Source organism: Thunnus thynnus, chromosome 14, assembly GCF_963924715.1.
Source record: "Thunnus thynnus chromosome 14, fThuThy2.1, whole genome shotgun sequence".
NCBI classification, from domain to species: domain Eukaryota; kingdom Metazoa; phylum Chordata; class Actinopteri; order Scombriformes; family Scombridae; genus Thunnus; species Thunnus thynnus.
Window position 1 is genome coordinate 15,292,577 of NC_089530.1, and position 18,836 is coordinate 15,311,412.

General features: G+C 41.3%; 1 protein-coding gene across 5 annotated transcripts in view; it reads left to right on the forward strand.

Moving 5' to 3' along the window:
• Positions 1–18,836, forward strand: part of LOC137197048 (E3 ubiquitin-protein ligase MARCHF8-like) — a 78,482-nt gene that overhangs the window by 24,473 nt on the left and 35,173 nt on the right. Inside the window, exon 1 of one of the 5 annotated variants that reach the window (XM_067610132.1) lies at positions 17,338–17,779. The exons of the other annotated variants lie outside the window; for them this stretch is intronic. Coding sequence (XP_067466233.1) covers positions 17,750–17,779 — 30 coding nt within the window. The 5' untranslated portion in view covers positions 17,338–17,749. Of the gene's footprint in view, positions 1–17,337; positions 17,780–18,836 lie in introns of those variants that run through there. 5 annotated transcript variants of the gene reach the window in all.

Consider the following 18,836-nt stretch of genomic DNA (forward strand, 5'->3'; position numbering starts at 1 on the left):
TATAGACACACTTTCACAACTCCAAATTAACACTTTACTCTTCAAAAAATAAGCAGATACCGCAAGTAAACATTACCATATGTTAAACTGTTCTCTTTGGAAAAACACAAATGATAATCTCACAATTTGCATATTACGTGGGCTGTAATCCAACAGATCTATAGCTATTAACCTACTAACCTATAGAAATTTGTTCAGCCTGTCACATGCTGCAGGAACAGAAAGTGTACATGAACTCAAATAAGACGTCAGCTGTAAAAGCCACCAGTTTCACAGATTGAATTTTAGAGAACCAATTTAATTTTTGCACAGATACCAAGACACACGTCCAGTGTTTGAATATCTCTGTTATAGGAGTGACTGCAGTTATAGTGTGCAGAGACACGAATGAAGAACCAGCAGATAACCAGAGACAGGCATGAAGACAGACAGACATAGATGAACAAAAAAAACCCCAGATGAAGTTATTTACAGGATGAAATCACCATATGAAAGGCTGTATCTGCTGGTCCCTTCTCTTCTTTGATATGCTGCTGCTTCATTCTCCGCTCTGTTCTCCATCCAGAGCTTTCTGTCGCTCTTCTGTTCACTGGAAGGTGTCTTCATGGGGCGTCTGAGGACGCCGGTTAATTGCCTGTGACATGCTGACTTGACTCCTGTGACTCACGTGGCCCCAAACATTCAGCCGCTGCCAGCCAGATCAATGGTGGCGAGCTCTCCCACATCGCTTAAATTCATCTTCCCCGAGGAGACACTGCAGATGTTTCCCTCACTGCAGCCTGTCGTCTGGTTATACGGAGTCTGACACACAATGGCTGCCTGATGTATGCTATTCATATGAAGCTGTACACCCAAGTTGTATAATGAAAGTCTGATAAGACTCACTGCTCTGTCATACTCCATTGTGTTGGCTGGTGTGCATGTGTATGGGGAGCACAATAAGTCTCTTATGCATGAATAAAAGATACTGGGCGGTCAGACGCTTGCTTCCCCTAATACATTTCCAGTAAAATATGATAATGAGATTCCCAGCTGTCGGTCATTTGAAGGGGAAGTTTATCTCATGAACCCCTGTAAGCTTACTGCCTCTGTTCACAAATACACTCCAGAGTCTCTTCCATGAGGCTGCATTTTATTTTCTTTTTTACATCCCAGTCTCCCTAAACGTCTTAATCTGTCTTTCTCCAACCCCTCCTCCCACCACAACCACCTCTTTTTCATCCTCCTCCGTCATCCTCTCACGGTGTTACCCAGTGGAAGATTAGCGTAGTTAATCTCTCTGCCTATGGATTCACTACTGTGACCACACTGTGAACTCCTCCTTGTTGCTGTCTGGCTGTCTGATGAGGTAGATGCCCCACAGCTGCAGATTTTCACTCAATTGTTTTTTCATTTGTCTGTATAAAATGTAGCTTTTACTGTAATTCTGCTGCCAAGGTTGATAGTGCACCGCTAGTAGGATCAGTCGACAAGTATTTAGGAAGTAAAACATCATTATAAAAGCTGCATTTTAGACCAAGACAGCTCACCTATTTTTGTGGAAGAACTTCTAAATGGATCATTCTGGTTTATTACAACTTGGGTCTAATATTTGTAGTTTTAACTGTCTTTTTCTTTCTTTTGGTAAGACTAAAGATCGCTACAGTGAAGTTTGACGGGACATGAAATTAGTGGATGATGAAGCCCAGATGATCAGACACAAACTATCCAAAGTGTTTGACCAGATTATTGAAACAATTTACCGCTGAGAGGTCAAACTAAGAGCAAGTACATCCTAAATGTCCCCAAATGTGAAATGTTCTTGAACGAACAACTGTCTTGGCAGGCCAAAATTGAGTCAAGAACTTGTTTAATGGATGATGATGATGAATAATTTTACCATTATCCATTGTTTTCCTTTACCTCATATGTTTGGATAACCTGTGAGTTTGTTTAAAACCTCTATAATCATCTGACTGTTTGTGTTTCTTGTTGTCTGGATCCTTTTTACGATGTTGCCTCGTTCCCAGATCTCAGCAATTAACTGATGATGACTGATGACCAAACCTTCATAATAATTATAACTGTCTTTATATGCACTGACAAAACTACTCTCATGCACGACCAGAGTGACTTGACCTCAGCCTTGCACCACCGTACCGAGAGCCTTAAATGGCACAGTGGAGTAAACAGTTATTACCTTTGATTTAGGCTTTTAGGAATTCTCACGACCGATTTACCCTGGTTGTTTATACTTTAGAGAGGAGAGCCAAAGAATGGAGGCTATAATTGACATGTCTTGATCTAGACACATTTTGATTTAAGATATCAGCTATATTTACCCCAATCTAATTCCAATCCCCCAATTTGATTACTACATTGCAGCGTGTCTTGGTAGTTTGCCACATTGTGTCATAAGTGGACATTATCCACAACTTGTGTAAGCAACACACATGTATTTATAAGTTAAGATGCAGCTAACCTCTGTGCAGTGTGGAACTATTTTAAAATGGAAAATGAAAGCAGTCCAAAAGCCACTTCTAGTATTTGCACATCCAGTGTTTAGTTGGTTGGTGTTTAAGAGCTACTTTCAACAAAACCAGTATGATAAGGTACCTGAGAAGTTTTCACAGGTCACTATGACAAAAACACTGCTGTAGGTAGTTGTTTTTATATTAGTGACAGCTATGACATTTTTTTTTTTTTTTTTTTTTTTGCAGCTGTGTGAGGAAATTTATTTATATATATATTATATATAGAAGGAGAACATGGTATTGGCAGATAATATTAAATGATCTAGATCGGGGACATCCTTCTCTATAATTGCCTGCATGTACTGTATATGTAAACAATACATAATGTTTTTTCCCTTTAAATGATGATCCTCGAGAATATACTGTATGTTGCTCGCTTGCTTGTGCTGGTCTGATCTCCATCTGTGTTAATTAGTAACTTAAGTTGTATAAGGTTGTCATAGAAGCCAAATTAGCTTTCATCCCACATCATATTTCTTTCAGTTATGCATCTATGAATCAAATGATGGACAGATCAATAGAAATCCATCCGCTTTGTTAATCAGAATCAAAGATGAGGGGCTACTGTGCATCAAGAGCACTTAATCAATGGACAGATCTGCTACTTTTTTCCCAGTTTTGCTTTACTTGGGGGAGAATATGTTCTTGTTATCTTTAAAAGAAACAACGTTCACAAAGAGCTCCCATAGGCAGAGTAGAGTACCAGATATTTGTTGCTTGGAAATGTCTAGCAGCTTAAAGCCTGGAGCCTCTTAAAACCTCATAATTCATCTTCAGCAGGCTCACAGGAAATGTCTCAACAAAAAATATACAAATCTATAAAAAATAAAATTTACTGTATCTGCATGTCACTTCTTTCAGTTTTTATGTACATGAATGGCTATTACAGGTATAGTTTGAGACAAATATGGCATCCCGACCCTGGGAGGCGAATGTGCTGTTTTTCCAGTTACGCACCACTGGATCAGTTAAAGAAAAGAGAGTCACAGATGAAGTAAATAGGCAGCGAGAGTCAGGATGACATGCAACACAGGTCATAAGCTACTCTTGAATCCATGAAATTGTGTGCACAGTGCTCATTTTATCCCTCTTCGGCCTGTGGATGGTACAGTTGCATGAATGCTTTAGCACCTGGTCTCCTGATGAGGCGTTCACTGAGCACTGCAGAGCGCGGAGGACTGCGGCCCAGCCTTGACATTCACCTCCGTCTACCGAGAGGAGAAATTGAGTGCGGGTAGAGCGCACCGAACAAGCATGGAGAGAGGAGTTAGGTGAGAGAACAAAAAGACAAGGTGAAAGAGAGCACAATTATGGTTCTTTTGTAAACAGCATGAAGGAAGCGAGAGCGAGAGAAGAGCATGTTGTTGCCTTAGAAACCGAGCAAAGTCTGTGAGTAAGAGCACTATTGGCGGGGCTGAAGCAGCAGAGGCAGAACGAGGAGAACCAGTCTGCTGTTAGCCACAGACATGCCTCAGCTTTGCTTGTGTCAGAGCTGTCAAATGCAGTATGTGCCAGGAACGCTGCGGTTCCTCGCTTTGCTGCTTCAATGAGTATTCAGGTAGTGGGCTCTCCGAGGACTGATATCATCCGCCATTTAAACTAGTGTCCCTTATTGCAGGTCTCAAGCCTTTGCAAAAGCAACCTGAATCAGAAGAATGTCTTTGTGAAATGGAGGTGAAGCCTATTTGTAAGATCTGTAGGTGTGGATACTCGCTGTCAGTCCTCCATCATTTTGATTGATGTGTTTATTTGAACCCACAGCACCTTCCACACAGGCTCAAGGAGGCTGATATCTTCTCCATTATCCGTTGCCTCAGGTCACCCTGCCAGGGGTGACAGCAATCCGGCTGTGTCTTTTGAATGCTTGTATGCACGAACACACCCCTGCCCGCCCCCCCATATCTCTTTCAGGGCTGTGGCCTCCCTTGGGCTTGCTAATAGATTACGATGGTGCTATATGTGAAATGTGAAAATCTCAGACCACTGAGACAGGATGAGCATGGGGGACAAGCAGACAGAGAGAAAGTGTCATCACCATGGAAACCATCTCCCAAGGACTTTATTGAGCCGATACCTAAACCAGTGTTGTTTTTGTACCTTTTCAATTCACATCACAAGGTCTCTTCTCATAAGTTTTCAAGGAACAAACTCCATCTCTGCCATTATCCAGTTTAATGTTAAAGAACAAGAAATTGACTATAATTGCTGTTTTGGCATGAACACACAAGCACACACACTGCTTATATTAGCACTAATGTTTCGGGAATGCTTTGTACACACTTGCATATGTTCCTATTGTTTGTTTCGGTGTTGACTACCAAACAAGTTGAGGCCTGGGTTGCAGTTACTCAGTGTCTTGGGAAAGAAAAGTGTTTGGATGTTGATGTTGTGAGAACATACTGGTCTCTACGCTCCGAGGTCACTGGCACAATATGAATCTGTTAAACCAACGCATGTTGAGCAATATCTTCAAAGCATATATTCAGTCAACCGTGACGTAAACTGCCGCTTGTCAAGTGGACACTTGAGACTTAAGTCTGTGTTTTTTCTAATTTATTTACTTATTTTAATTTGTATGTTTATGGGAGTCGACACACAACTCTTCCACATTTCTGTCAGCTGCACACAGGAAGTGTGCAGATCAGGGAAAAAGATTTTTCTCTTCAATTGGCAGCAGACCTGTTTAGCGTGCTCACAGCGTGTAAATGTGTGTGTGTCATCCAACGTGCACACATACACGTAGAAATCCAGCCACATGATTGAAAGCTGAAACCGCAAAACAAAATTGCAGACAAATATCTGTGATGAGACAGATTTGAGCGAGGACAATAGTGTATTAGTGGCTGATGGAAGAGAATCCAATGTGTTCCTCCTTTATTGTCCACTGGAACAACCACTGACTGAATACAAAACTTATAGACTGCTGGTGATCTCCCAGGGAGCAGGATTACTCAGCTGAACAAACAGCTGAAACTCTAGCTGCAGAAAAATGGGCACTTAGTATGAATGAAAATGCAAAAGATGCTGTTTCTATAAAAAACATGATTACTTTTCTTTCCTGGGGACATTTCATATCTTTGTTTTTAGCTGGATGATGCCTTTCTCCCCTAGAAATCTCAAAGTTCCTAAATAGATGCCCATATCTCTGAAATGTGCATCACAACCATTCTTATCCAAGTGCAATGAATATGTGATCACCATCAAGTGATTTACACAGGAATGGGAATAATAAATTTTTTGGAGCAGAGCAGCACCCAGTCAGAGTCAGTTCCTGTGTGTATAGGCAGTTGCCAATTACTTCACTGTGTTAACACTTTTTGACTGAGCAGCTCATGAGCAGCACACGAGGCTCTAAACTTTACAAAAAGGCAGTTGAACCTGTAGGGCCTCGAGTGTGATGCAAGAGGGAGGGATGGAACAAGCAGTGGAGAATTGCTGTAAATGCCAAAAGATGTCATCAGGAAAGTATCACCATCTGCTCCCTCTTGGAGAGCTGATTTCCATCCCATTTCATGTGGAAACACAGCTTTTTAGCGATATTTATTTAAAGACGGAGAGCTGACCGGACAAATATTGACAGGATGGAGGGAGATTGGAGCAGCGATTGGAAGGAGGTTTGAGTAAATGGAGGGTTGTTGGAAAATGAAGATGAAATGTAGAGAGGAAGAGAAAGTAGAGGACAGGGAATAGCAGACTATATTTCAGATGGCAGCATCGGGAGATGGAAATTGAGGGGAAAAAAAGTGAAGGTTGGAGTGCAGGCTGACTGGGAGCGATGGGATTTTGACTTCATGCTTATCACTTCAAAAGACCAGCTGTAAAATGCAGTCTGCTCTCTGCACACCTTTACTCCATCTTTCTCTCTGTCTCTTTCCATCTAACCTGAGGTGAAGTGGATCATTTCTGAAAATGTGAGGCCTAATAGTTACGGTTTGATGTGCTGTGCAGTTTTCTTTCACAGAGACAACCTCTATGTCCTGGGGAACCAGCTCATTCAGCGCTGCATGTAAGCCTCAGCTCTGCGCTCCCTTCTACTTAATGTGAGCAGCGCCAGTCATAGTGCACAGCGTTTTTGGAGTGTGACATTGCCGCTGTAACAGTGGAAACAACCCTCCGGGGAGGAGTTTGGAGTCATTCAAAACGTGTGGCATGTAAATACAGCATTGTGTGGCTTCAAATCTGGCTCTGTTTTGTTCCACACCATGATGTGCTTCTCAGTTGTTGTGCTGCCTTGTAGTGTCATAAAAATGATCTGAAGCAAGTCACAGCAGCTTGCTGCGGCCTCATTGTGAGCCCTTCACAGCTGTGGCATGTGGCACCGAACAATCCTGAGCGATGTTGTAGGAGCTTCAGCCATATGGAGACAAATTTGGCAAACATGTGGATGAGTCGTGGGCTAGCTAGCATGTAGGAGCCAACACCTTGTCGGCTGTCAATCCAGGGATCACGGTGGAGGTGACAAGCGTGATAACAAGGTGGAAGGATGTGAGCGGCTACGTTAAGCCTCAGTGGAGGCGTCATTGGGGATGTGACGTTGCAAATGTTCTGCTTGAGATTGCAACGTAAGAGAATGATGAGTCCTGTTACCTTGAGGTGAAGGTATCTGAAGTCACTGGTAGGAGAGGACTGTCAAATCTCATATCCTGCAGATAATTCAGCATGAGTCACCAAAAACCACTGATTATGTTGAAATGCCTGAATCACATTAGTCATTGCGTTGCACTGTTCTGGTTTTTACTGTAAGTGCTGTTCTTCTTTTGGTGACACATTATTGCACAGTCCTTAAATTCTTGATAATTTCTTGAGAGAACTACATAATGTGGAAGTAATTATAGGCAAAGTAGAGACAGTGTTCAGTTGGTGTACTTGCAGTCAATTAATTCAAATTAAATGCAAAGATAGGATAACTTTAAAGTCTTTTAGTGCCCAGCAGGTCTGTTGAATATGCAGAAAACAATTCAACATATGTGAAGAATATAGTTTCCAATATTAAATGAATGATGAGTAAATATTGACTTTAAATGTAGCAATTCTTTCAAGGATATTTAACAACTTACACAACTAACTAAACTGACCAAAATAACTAATAAGTCTCAGAACTTTCTCTATTTTCCGTATCATTAGTACCAAATTACATCGTTCTCTCCTGAAAACTTTCAAGAAGTACTTAGGAAGTTATTAGGAATTAACAGACTCAAAAAAAAACTTCACTCTTGCTTCAAACGTGCTTTGTGCCCATGAAAAGTTTCTCTCATTGTTTTAAATTGAGGGCATGTGCAGGACCATGTCAGCAGGGGGCAGTAGAGCAAACAGTGTATCTGAGCTGAGATTAGGCTGTCCCTGCGAGACCAGTAGATTTCAACCTGGAACTGCCTGTTAATGAACCACAAGACTCTGTGTTTTATCTCCCTGATACTGGGTATAACTAGATTGCAGCCTGCCTCCAAATCGGTTTGATTTAATATCTGCAGTACATTCCCAAGATAGATTTGTCCTAAATGTGTCCTCTTATCTCCTTTAAACTTTGTGAACTTGAATGTATCTTCTCATTTCTTGTAATTAGAGACAAATGATAGAAGATCCAGCTCATTAGATCCAAAAAAAAAAAAAAAAAAAAAAAAAAATTAGCTTCCTGATTTCCACTTTTTTTAAAATGAAATTTTTAGCTTTTGGGTTTGAGCATTTTCAGGCATTCAAAATGCAAATGCATCTTTCAGTGAATTGTAGGCATGAGGCATGCAAGATGAACAGCTTTTAAATGCAAATTGCTGCTGCTGTGGACCGCATTTACCTGGAAACCAAATGAGTTAGACCTTTTTTCTTTTTAAAATGGTGATTGGAGTAGGTGGGTGGAGAATTGTAGTGTGGGAAGTGTAGGACAGATTCATTGCTCCATCCTTCATCAATCATTAGGGCTTGGAGGTGGGAGGGTGTGTAAATCCAAGGTTACTTGCCTCAGGTAGCTGTAGAGTAGAGGAGTGGGTAGAGTTGCATCCCACTGGTATACAGAACATTAAAGCATCTAATGCTACAAACAAGCTGTTGAGAGAGACGGAGACATGAGTTAGAAAGAAAGGAAACTGTCTGAGGAGCTTCTGTTTACTGTAGTCTTTTGTTCACTGGTAAAACAACACATCTCTGAAGATGCTGTCTTCTGATGGTAGGACATAGAGGAATTATTTATACTTCCTCTTTGTGTAGTTTTGGATATGTGTGTAGATGCATGTTGGTTTTCTGCACAGCTAGATCAGAGGTAAAGAAGTTCAGCCTTGTGCTGTTTCAACATAGTATCAGTGCTGTCTGTATGTAAACATGGTCTCGGAGGCATCGTAGGTGAATATGTTTCCAGTGAGGGTCATGTCTGGTCATCGGTGAAGATGGGGATGGAAGGTTTAGATGCAGGAGAAGTAGCTTTGTAACCTCAGGCGTGTTTGTCTGCCAGGAGTCTCCCACTGAGGGTTCTCATCCTGCAGGGAGGCTGCGTACAACCGAGAAATCCTGATCAGATCTTTGAAGGAGGGAAAGGTAAAAGCACTGATAAGGTGGAAGGAGGATATCATGCATTCTGAGTATGTGAATGTGTTTTTAAAAATACCCTAATCAGTATATTTTCAATGCAGACTTCTCCACCTGTCCAGGGTCAGTGATGGGGCGCCATCTGTTTACCAGCAGGTGATGATTGGTGATGCCATAGCAAGTGGACAATCGCCAAATGGGAGTGAGGCACATACTGGGGAGGGGGATGCATTAGTGTTTTTTTTTTATTTATTATAAATAATATGCTGAGGTCATTCCTGCAGTGGTGCACATGGATAACGAATTTTCAGCACAGATTAAAGATCTACGGTTGGTGGATTAAGTTTATCAATCATGTCCACACATCCTTTGAAAAAAAACCTTCATTCTACTTTACTGCAAAGGCTGAAAAAGGTCTAGGAAAATAAAAAGCAAAGCTGGCCTTTAAAACTGTTTATGCTACCCTCTTATTTGAGAGACATGATAGCAATCTTAATTACTTTCATCAGGCAGCTGATGTTTATAGGAGACGGAGCTAAAACTTGAGCCAGCCTGCCCATTGATTTTACTTCAAAGACTGCAGCTACTGTAATTACCGGTACTTCTCTTCTGTTAGTAAGAAGAATTCGGAAACAGTGTGGTCATTTGGTTTTAACTGTGGGTCTCTTTATGTTGATGTGTAAGTGTTTTTAGACATTTCCTGGATGTCTGTGCTGGTGTTTTAGCCAATTCTGTTCATCCGAGCCGCGGTCAGACTAATTGTCTGACGCCAGAGACATCAGGTCAGCCAGGTCGAGAGTTGAGAAGCACAATGAGCCCTGGCATCGTAGCTCTGTGCTGCTGTCTGCATCTCAATAGCTCTGATGACTCCTCATCAAGCGTACGCATGCATACTGTGGAGGTTTAATTAAGTGAGGGAGATTTTCATCATACTTAGTAGCACTCCTCTGCAACTTGAGAAGTATTTAGGATTCATTGATCCAGCCTGATGAAAGTGTTACGCAGGATCTACGTCTGTTGCCAGCTGCTGCTGTCGTCCTGTGCTGCTTATAGACCCTAATGCACCGGCGAAACACTTCTCATTTAGACGGTTATCACTCGTCTCAGGTGCTGATGTGGATACTGATAGAGTCCCTGATTAAGTCTACACAGGAAAAGCTGCAGTCGTCGGATTTTTTTCCCCCCTTTTCTGATAGCTAATTAACCCAGACGCTGGTGGAAGTCAAGAGAGGGCCATGTGGCTGCTGGCTTTAATATGATGTGTATGTGTTTAATATGTGTATATGTGCGTGGATGGTGGTGAATGTTAAAATAACAAACATGAGCCAGCACGTCCACTCCCTGTGAGAAAATCATTAAAGAGCCCAAGATCAGTGTTTTATGGCTTGACCATCAGGCTGTGGTGCTTTAACCTCCAAATTGATATTAAATACGGCGCGTTTCTCTAAAGGTTAGATCCCCTTGTTAGGGGAAATAAAAGAGCCCTCGCTGCTCCTTCATTACCACCACTGACGTTCCTTTGAGCAAGGCCTTAAAGTATAATTCTGGTTTATTTCAGTCTGTCTTAATTATAAATGTGGCCATTTGGCTCTATGGGTCATGCTAACTTTGCATTCACCAGCTCTGTTATATAGATTAAGGGAATTGAGGACTCGCTCAAAGTGAACCTCCTACAATGGACCCTGATATCCTACTGGTTAAGACACACACCACATGACCACAATGTCTGCGGTTCGGTTACAGTTCCCCCATCTCTCTCTCCCCTTCATTTCCTGTTAACTTTCTCCTTTATCGCTACTGTATAATAGAGGCACAAAAATGCCCTTAAAAATATATTTTAAAAAAATGAACCTCCGACAACTTTCTAAATAAACATGATTTTCACATGAGTCATTTCAAACATTTGTCTCTGAGTCAAAATGAAAGTAAATACAGATCGTCACCTGTGCTTGTGCAGGTTCCAGATGTGTAAGAGTGAAACTTCTGTGTGTGTGTTATCTTGAAAAATTCCCTGAATTTCGAAAGAGTTTGTATTGTTTTTTTTATACTGGTTTTTCTTGATCATGAAAACCCATCATGATCCAGAAAGTCTTTGCTCATTTGCACCTTCACTCACTCATTCATTCATGGTTAGCTTCAGTGAGACGCCTTCCACATGTTACATCTGTTGCATTTCTTTTCCTGTCTAACAATACCTTCTAGATTAGCCTTGTTGAATAAAAAAGCAAATAATTCTTAACTTTCCACTTGCCTCCTCTCTACGACACTGTGTGTGTGTGTGTGTGTGTGTTAGAGATGTGCTGGTACACTGTTTCTACTATAAACATTCTGACAGTATCAATACCACCAACCATTTCCATTACCGTCATTATCGTGATTATCATTGTTTTCAGAAGAAACCATGAACACAGAGCAGCTCTCCTGCCTTCACAAGCAGTTGATTGTGTTCAGCCACAAGTGGTCTTTAAGAGCCCAGTATAACTTTTATTATATTCTGTGTGCATTTACAAATTTCTCTGCCTTTTAAAAAATAAGTTAACTGTTAACACCAAGCAAATAATACTTACTACAAAGCTCTTGCACTCCAGAAATCAATTTCATGTGGAAAAATTCATGGATTTCCAAAATATTAATAGGTGCGTTGAATCTAAGAGACACTCGGCTGCATTTAAAGTGATTTCCAGCCAACTGTCTGAAGCTTTGAACAACCTACTCTTGTTAAAATGTTTAAACTGTGTAAAGACCATTGTTCAGTGTATAAAATTCGGCGATAACAGTGTGTAGTAATTTAACTATATTTTAGCACTAATAGAGGGATGTAGCATAAAAATTTGATACTAGCACATCCCTAGTGTGTGTCTGTGTGTTATTGTCTGGTGATGAGATCCAAGCCTGCTTGTACATTTTAATGTTGAAGCAATTTATTAAATATGAATATTTAGATGAATGTATTATTCTAGTGTACTCTGGTTTAAATTGGCCTGTAACTGTGGCCTTGCTTTTGAATTGGATAATTCAGTAGTTATTGTCTTTTTGCTCAGTTGGCTCTCATTAACAGATATTAAAGCACAGACACATGTAGTCTCTGCTCTGTTGTACAGTACTTAGACAGTGCAACCCTGTCTATCACAGTATTTCTTAGTACAGTCTGTTATTCTCTGTTCCATAACAGTGAGTCACTCATTAGTGATACAGAGCTTTCCTGCTCTGTACTGAAGTCTGCAGCTGGGAAAACACCAGGAGATCGTGAAAAGACTCGGCATCACGGCTGACGTTTACAGATTACACGCTCAGAGAAGAACACTGTGTTCATATTTCCATCAGAGTGGACAGATTGGTTGAGAAAATGTAACATGCCTGACGTCAATGTGGCAGCTCAGACTTTGAATCCCGATACAAAATACAATAACTTGTGCGGACTGTCAATGGTGACATGAAATATTTTGTGCAAACCATTACAGACTCTCCACAATCAAACAAACAAAGTTCAAGCATGCATAAAAACAAGTAACAGATGATGAAACTGATTTCAGACCCTTTTTATGAAACAAACATTTTAACACAGAACAATTCATGCATGTTTTTTTTCACCTTGGCAACTTGTTAGAGGAGGGAAAAAAACGTACTGACTCGCCACCTAATGTCCTCTGTGCAATGTGTACCCGTTGCTTCCAAGTTCCTATTACATCCAGTGCAACCAGCGTTCCTGTGCTGGAGTCAAACTTCAATTTGTGTGAAATTGTGGTAAGTTGATTAAACACAATCCTAACCTTTTTAGGAATATGCATCATGGAAGCAAATAAACTAAAGTAATAAAGCTCTTTAAAATACATTTTGACACGGGTCCCTCTGCGAGACATTGCCAGAAAACTAATAATGCAGAACACCAAATTTTGCAGTTAATCAAATTACCAAAACCATTTGACATGCAGTGAAACTGGGGCTTTTAAGGACCCCTCTGTCTGGGCTCCTTGGGCTGTTGCCTGCTTTGCCTGGTTGGTGATCCACCCTTGTTTTTCAGGCATAATACAGTACATGTTTGATTGCTTTTGTACATTTTTAAATATATTGTTTTCCGTTGTGACGATTCTAAGTCATCCAGGTCATCGTATATCCAGATGTCAAGAGCAACTAGGCAACCTTTTAGATGAGAGGTGTAAATGTCTTCAAGAATCTAAAGGAAGTCCGGCTGCCCTTGACTTTAGCACTTCTGGATATTTTCTGTTGGTCTTGTTTTCTATCAGTGTTTTGATTTGTGAGTTCGGGGGAATGCCACCCATTTTCACTCACCTGTTCAATTCAAGTCAATTTAGTTATATTTATAAATCCTAAAATCACAAAATTGCCTCAGAGATCTTTAAAATCTATACAGCATACCACGCCCTCTATCCTTTTGATTTGGAAACACTCCAAAAAAAAAAAACTTGAAAGAAAAGAAGAAAAGTCAGGAAGGGTAATGGAGGAAGGCAGACATGCAATAGATGTCTCATGAATAAATCATCTAAGTTACAAAGGCTTTTTTATGATTACATCCACATTGTGTTTTGTCCTATAGCGTGAGTGCCTGAAATTTGCTTTCTTGTACATATTTGAAGATTTCAACCTTTTTTTTTTTCTTTTTTTTTTTTTTTTTTTTTAAGAGAACCAGTGTTAAATCTTAAGTGCATCCTAAAACGTACCCTTTCATTTCACCTCTGCATTTTTGGATTTGAAAATTAGTTGTTGGTGTCAAATTGAGATTATAATTAGTGCAGTCTGCTATCATCTTAATTTAACTCCCATTCCCTCCCTTGACTTCAGTTACTGTTTACATGTGCGTCATCTTGTCACCAGTGTGAACGTTTGTGTGTTGAATGCAGCTATCAGGTGCATTCTGACACACTCCACGGTTGTGTCGCCAGCCTCGCAGCCTGGCCATAAATAACCCGTGAGAGTGTGGCTCTCAGAAAGAGGTCGCTTTAGCGTATTTGCCTCCCCTTCACCTGACCACAGTGCTGACACTCACGTGTGCTCACAGCCGTAACCCTTTTCCGCAAATCTCCATCGGCTTTCACAGATTGAGATAGATTTGCTCCATTGGGTGTCAAAATTGAAAAGATGGCGAGATACGGGGCAAGAGAACAGTGGGTAGAGTGGAGAGCTACAAATCAATAAAGCCGCTACAGTCAGCCGCTAGTTATTTTGGGACGTTGAATAAATGGCATTGTGCAGTGGTTGTGCCGCAGCACTGACAGCCCACTTAATGTCTGTGCTTGTGTATTTTGGTCTGAAGATTATGTCTCATGAATGCACGAGGCTCAGAAACCATCCTCCGCTGCATTACACAGAGATATGTAAATGAAAGGCAAAGCTCCAGATCAAAGCATTGCATACAGTTACAGCAGATAAGTAGCAAAGGAGTCCTGTGCAGTTATTCAACATTTTACAGAATATTAAGCAAGGAAAAATAACTAGAAATAATTTCTGAAGAGTTTTTCTTTTATTTTTCTTACGGACCATCTCCCCTTTTTTCATTTAAATCTCTCCCCTTGTCTCTTTCTCTTAATTTGAGGTAGATTTGATTGAAACGTGCAGTAGGCAGACAAGCTGTAGTGTAGTAGTTATCAGTATGCATGACTGTATTTGAATATGAACTTAAAAGGCTATTACGGCTCAATTTCACGCCTAGTGGGATATCTGATGTGTTTCTCGTTCAGTAGAAATCAAACTGTCAAGAGTTCTCCCTTTCCACTTTCTGTTTCCCTCTGTCCCTTCCCATTTTGCTTTAAATTTCTTTCTTTACTCCTCCATCCAACTCCCCAACATTTCATCTCCTCTTGGGTCCCTGATTTACACTTGCATGTCTCCGCTTTCCTGCCTTATACTCGATCATGCTGTTATACATCTCACACAAGCTATGATTTCTATTTTTTGACAGGGGCTATAATCAGTCCAACCACTGTTCTATACTCCTCATTCAACTCTATTGAACCTGTCTTTTTCCGTAGCATTTACATTAGAAAGCCCTGCAGTGCTGCTGTCAACCTGAGCTGAAAGATCACCTGTTTCTTATGTTTTGTTGATGTGACAGGGCTGTTAGCTGGCTGAGCGATTGGAAAGCTACACTTGCATCATCTGTAGCGGTAGCCTTCTCTCACCTTTGCTTAACAATCTTTTCTTATTTGTCCTGCTTTCTTCCCTAGAGGTTTAACGGTTGAATCGTATCCGTTTGTCTTGAAAACATGCAAGTATTAAGTGACAGGATTGGAGACATTGTGTTAATGTGCTGTAAATTAGATGCATCATCATCACTTTTAGAAATGTCATCATACAAACCTCCGCACTCTAATTTCACACTGTACAAACTAGAAACTGCTGAAATTTGTACCCGCTCTCATTTTGCTTATAAGGACTCCTTATTCAGTGTTGAACTACAAGAGAGAAAACAGTATGATCAAATACCAGAACAGTTTCAGTGGAGAATTTTTCTGTCTGCAAACAGGTGTATATAAAGACGGTGATATGCCTGTTGTTATTGCAGCCCAGTATCCCATAAAATTACATTTATATTAGATGATTTGGCACCTCATAATTTACTTCCAGTGCCAATGTTTGATGCCAATGCAGGAAGTAGTATGCCCTATGGAGCGAGAGTGGTGGATGTCATGCAGAAGCCCTTAGTTTGCCTTTTTAGCCATGCCAGCGTCATGGCTGTAGGGATGAAAGTTTATCTGTCAGGTTCACCTCTTTGGTCCGGACTGAAAGATCTTAACAACCATTGAATGGATTGAAATTTTGTACAGACATTCATTGTCCGCAAAGGATGAATTGTAATAACTTTTATCCTCATTTCATTCAGTGCCATCATCAGAACACATTTTCAGTTTTGTCACATATTTTGGTTTATGACCCAAATAACAGCAAGACTAATAACATTTCCATCAGCCTCGGCTGTACTGTGTGTCTAGTGCTAATTAGCAAATGTTTGTATGCTAACATACTAAACTAAGATAATAAAAATGGTAAAAATTACACCTGTTAAACTTCAGCATGTTTGCATTGTTATTGTGGGCATGTTAGCATGCTGACATTAGCATTTAGCTCAATTTTTAAAAAAACAACAAAAAACATTGGCATTTAACAAATGTTCAGAATTGACCAATAATGAGTTTCTCATGTCGTGTTGAAATGTAAAATCTCTTTGTTGTGTTAGTTGAACAAAGTCCACGGATCTTGCCAGTGGACCTGCTGTAAGACTGTATTCAGAGTCCAAAGCCATTTAAACACTGTTACTCAATGGAAGTGCTGCTCAGCTCATTATCCAATGGAAAGGACCTGATCTGTCCTCGGTGTGTAGACAGAGAACAGATGTAGCGTTTCATCTCTGTCTTTGGCTGTTAAACTCTTTCTCTCTGACTGTCGCTGACACAAAATCTGTCAACATTTGCTTAAAAGATACTCATGTATAAATTTACTCTGCAGTAGCCCACAGTTGAGTCCTATGGGATTTATGGGATTCTTTACATGCCTGTGCACGTATGAGGATATGTGCAAGGGGATTTTAGCAGGTTTGTGTGTTTAACCTCTGTTAGTGGATTTAGTGTTTCGCAATTACATCAAGTTTGGTGTTTCTTTGTTTAAATCTGACCTCCATAGCTGGCTTCCCTATCCATCACAAAGTTGACAGCAATCTTGCTTTTTATTGGCTTATTTTTTCACCAAACCAGCATCGTCATGGTAAGTGAATCCTAGCTAAAAGGCTTCATTGCTTTGTGTTTATTAATGGGCCTCAGCTTGTTCAGTATTTGAATGATGTGCAGTGTTGTAGCTTTGCCCTTGAATACAGCTGTGAGGATGTGTGTAATAAATTACCCTCTGTCATCTTTGCTCCACATCGCATCCCTCTGTGCCTGCTGGGGATTGGTGGAGCCGGGAGTAACTGTCTTTCTGATTGGCGGACAATGATGGTGGTTTACAAGAGATTTTGGTGGCTGACTGTTTGTTTTAAAACAGTCAGAGATTCAGAGGGAGGAGGCTTTGTGTGTGTGTGTGTGTGTGTGTGTGTGTGTGTGTGTGCGTGGTGGTGTGAAGCGGACAGGCTCATGTAAGGTTAGGGGGGGAGGTACTTTAAGGTTAAGCCTAGTGTGCAGAGCGTTGGAGTCTATTTAAAGGACACCACCTCCCTCTCATGAATGATTCAACAACAGTTTGCCCCTCCCCCACCTCTCATCAGGATCAGCTGGAGGAAGTGGTAGCTTGGCCAATGGGATTACAGTACCGGATTGGCTCTGTGTGTGTGTGTATTTGTGTGTTTGTGTGTGTGTGTGCAGCTGAGAGGGGAGAGCAAGCCCGAACAAGCAGCAGCTCTGCCTCTGTGTTTGTATGTGTGTGTGTGTGTGTGCAGAAAATGTAGGGCAGCCGCTTGTTCTCCCTCTGCCATCTCTCTCCCTCCCTATCTTTTCCTCTGTCTGTCTTTGTTTCCGCACTGTGCTGCTGCAGTCGCCACGGCGACGGCTGACATTGTTGCTGCGGCTCCACTTCCGTATTTGCCTCTCCATCTTTCTCTCTCTCTCTCTCTCTCTCTCTCTCTCTCCGTCTTGGCTCACCTCGAGGATTTACAGAGGGGGCATGTAACCTCCCTAAGGAACCATTGTCTGCGTGAGGGTGTGTGTGGGTGAGTGTGTGCATGATTGAATGTGTGTGTGTGTGAAGGAGAGGTGAGGTGGCTTCAGGATCCAGACATGAATTCCTGTTGGAAAATGAAGATTCAGGTACAGATTCTTGTTCTCGCTGTGTTGCTGTTGTGGATGTTTGTCCCTGTGTTGTTTATGTTGATGGTGCTGATGTCGACGTCGTCATTGTTGTGATCATTTTCACTGCTGCAGCCTCCACTCAGGGGTGTATATATGCTATATACCCTGTTTAAAAAAAAAATCGTAGTTTTTACACCACATCTAGATGCATAGTCGATTACACTATGCAGAGAAAGCACAGTGATAATAAAAGGAGAGAGGGCTCAACGTAGTTTCCATTCAGCGGTTGTTATGGTGAGGCCTTCTGTCTCCGTGGTGATGGCAGAGCGCTTCTGCTGCAGTAGCAGGGAGATGAAAGAGTTGCCAGGAATGTGTGGTTTTTGTCTATTTATGTGTGTGCGTCTGTGTATGAGAGGGACAGAGAGGAGTGGATAAATGGGGAGCAAAATGAACAGAGACAGTCAGAAATGGTCCGTCTGTACATCCTGTCAAGCAGAAGTGGCAGTGTTAGAGTAATGGTGGGGGGTTATGGATGTGTTGATGTGTGTGGGTGCATTATGTTTGCTTTGCTCGTCTTTTTGTTTCCGTGTGCGTTTTCATGCCATCAGCGCTGTCTCTCAAGGACTCTGCACCCTGTGTGTAGTTTTACAGTCAGTGCATGTGTCTGGACGTGCATGCATGACGGCACTGTTTGTTTGTGTGGTTCAGACAAGCATCTGCCACCTCAACAGTGTTAAAGGTTGACCCACTTTCTCCTCTGCCCCTGCCCTTTGTTCAGGATGAGTGGGGGGTGCAGAGCATACTGTATATGACTCACAAATGTGAACCTAAACTTCCCATAAGCATTGTCATCTTGAGTCGACTCCAGTTTGCATAGTTGTATGCTTTCTTTTTTTAAATAATCACTGTTTTGCGCAGTAATGTCTTCAGGCTATTTGTGTGCTGCCACTGTGTTTGGCGATAAATTGTATTTCAAAGATACAAGACACTGTAAAACACCAGATACGGTCTGATTCAGTACACATGAACTCACTAACCCCTCTGCTCTGCCATCTTGAGTTTGAATTTTCTCCTC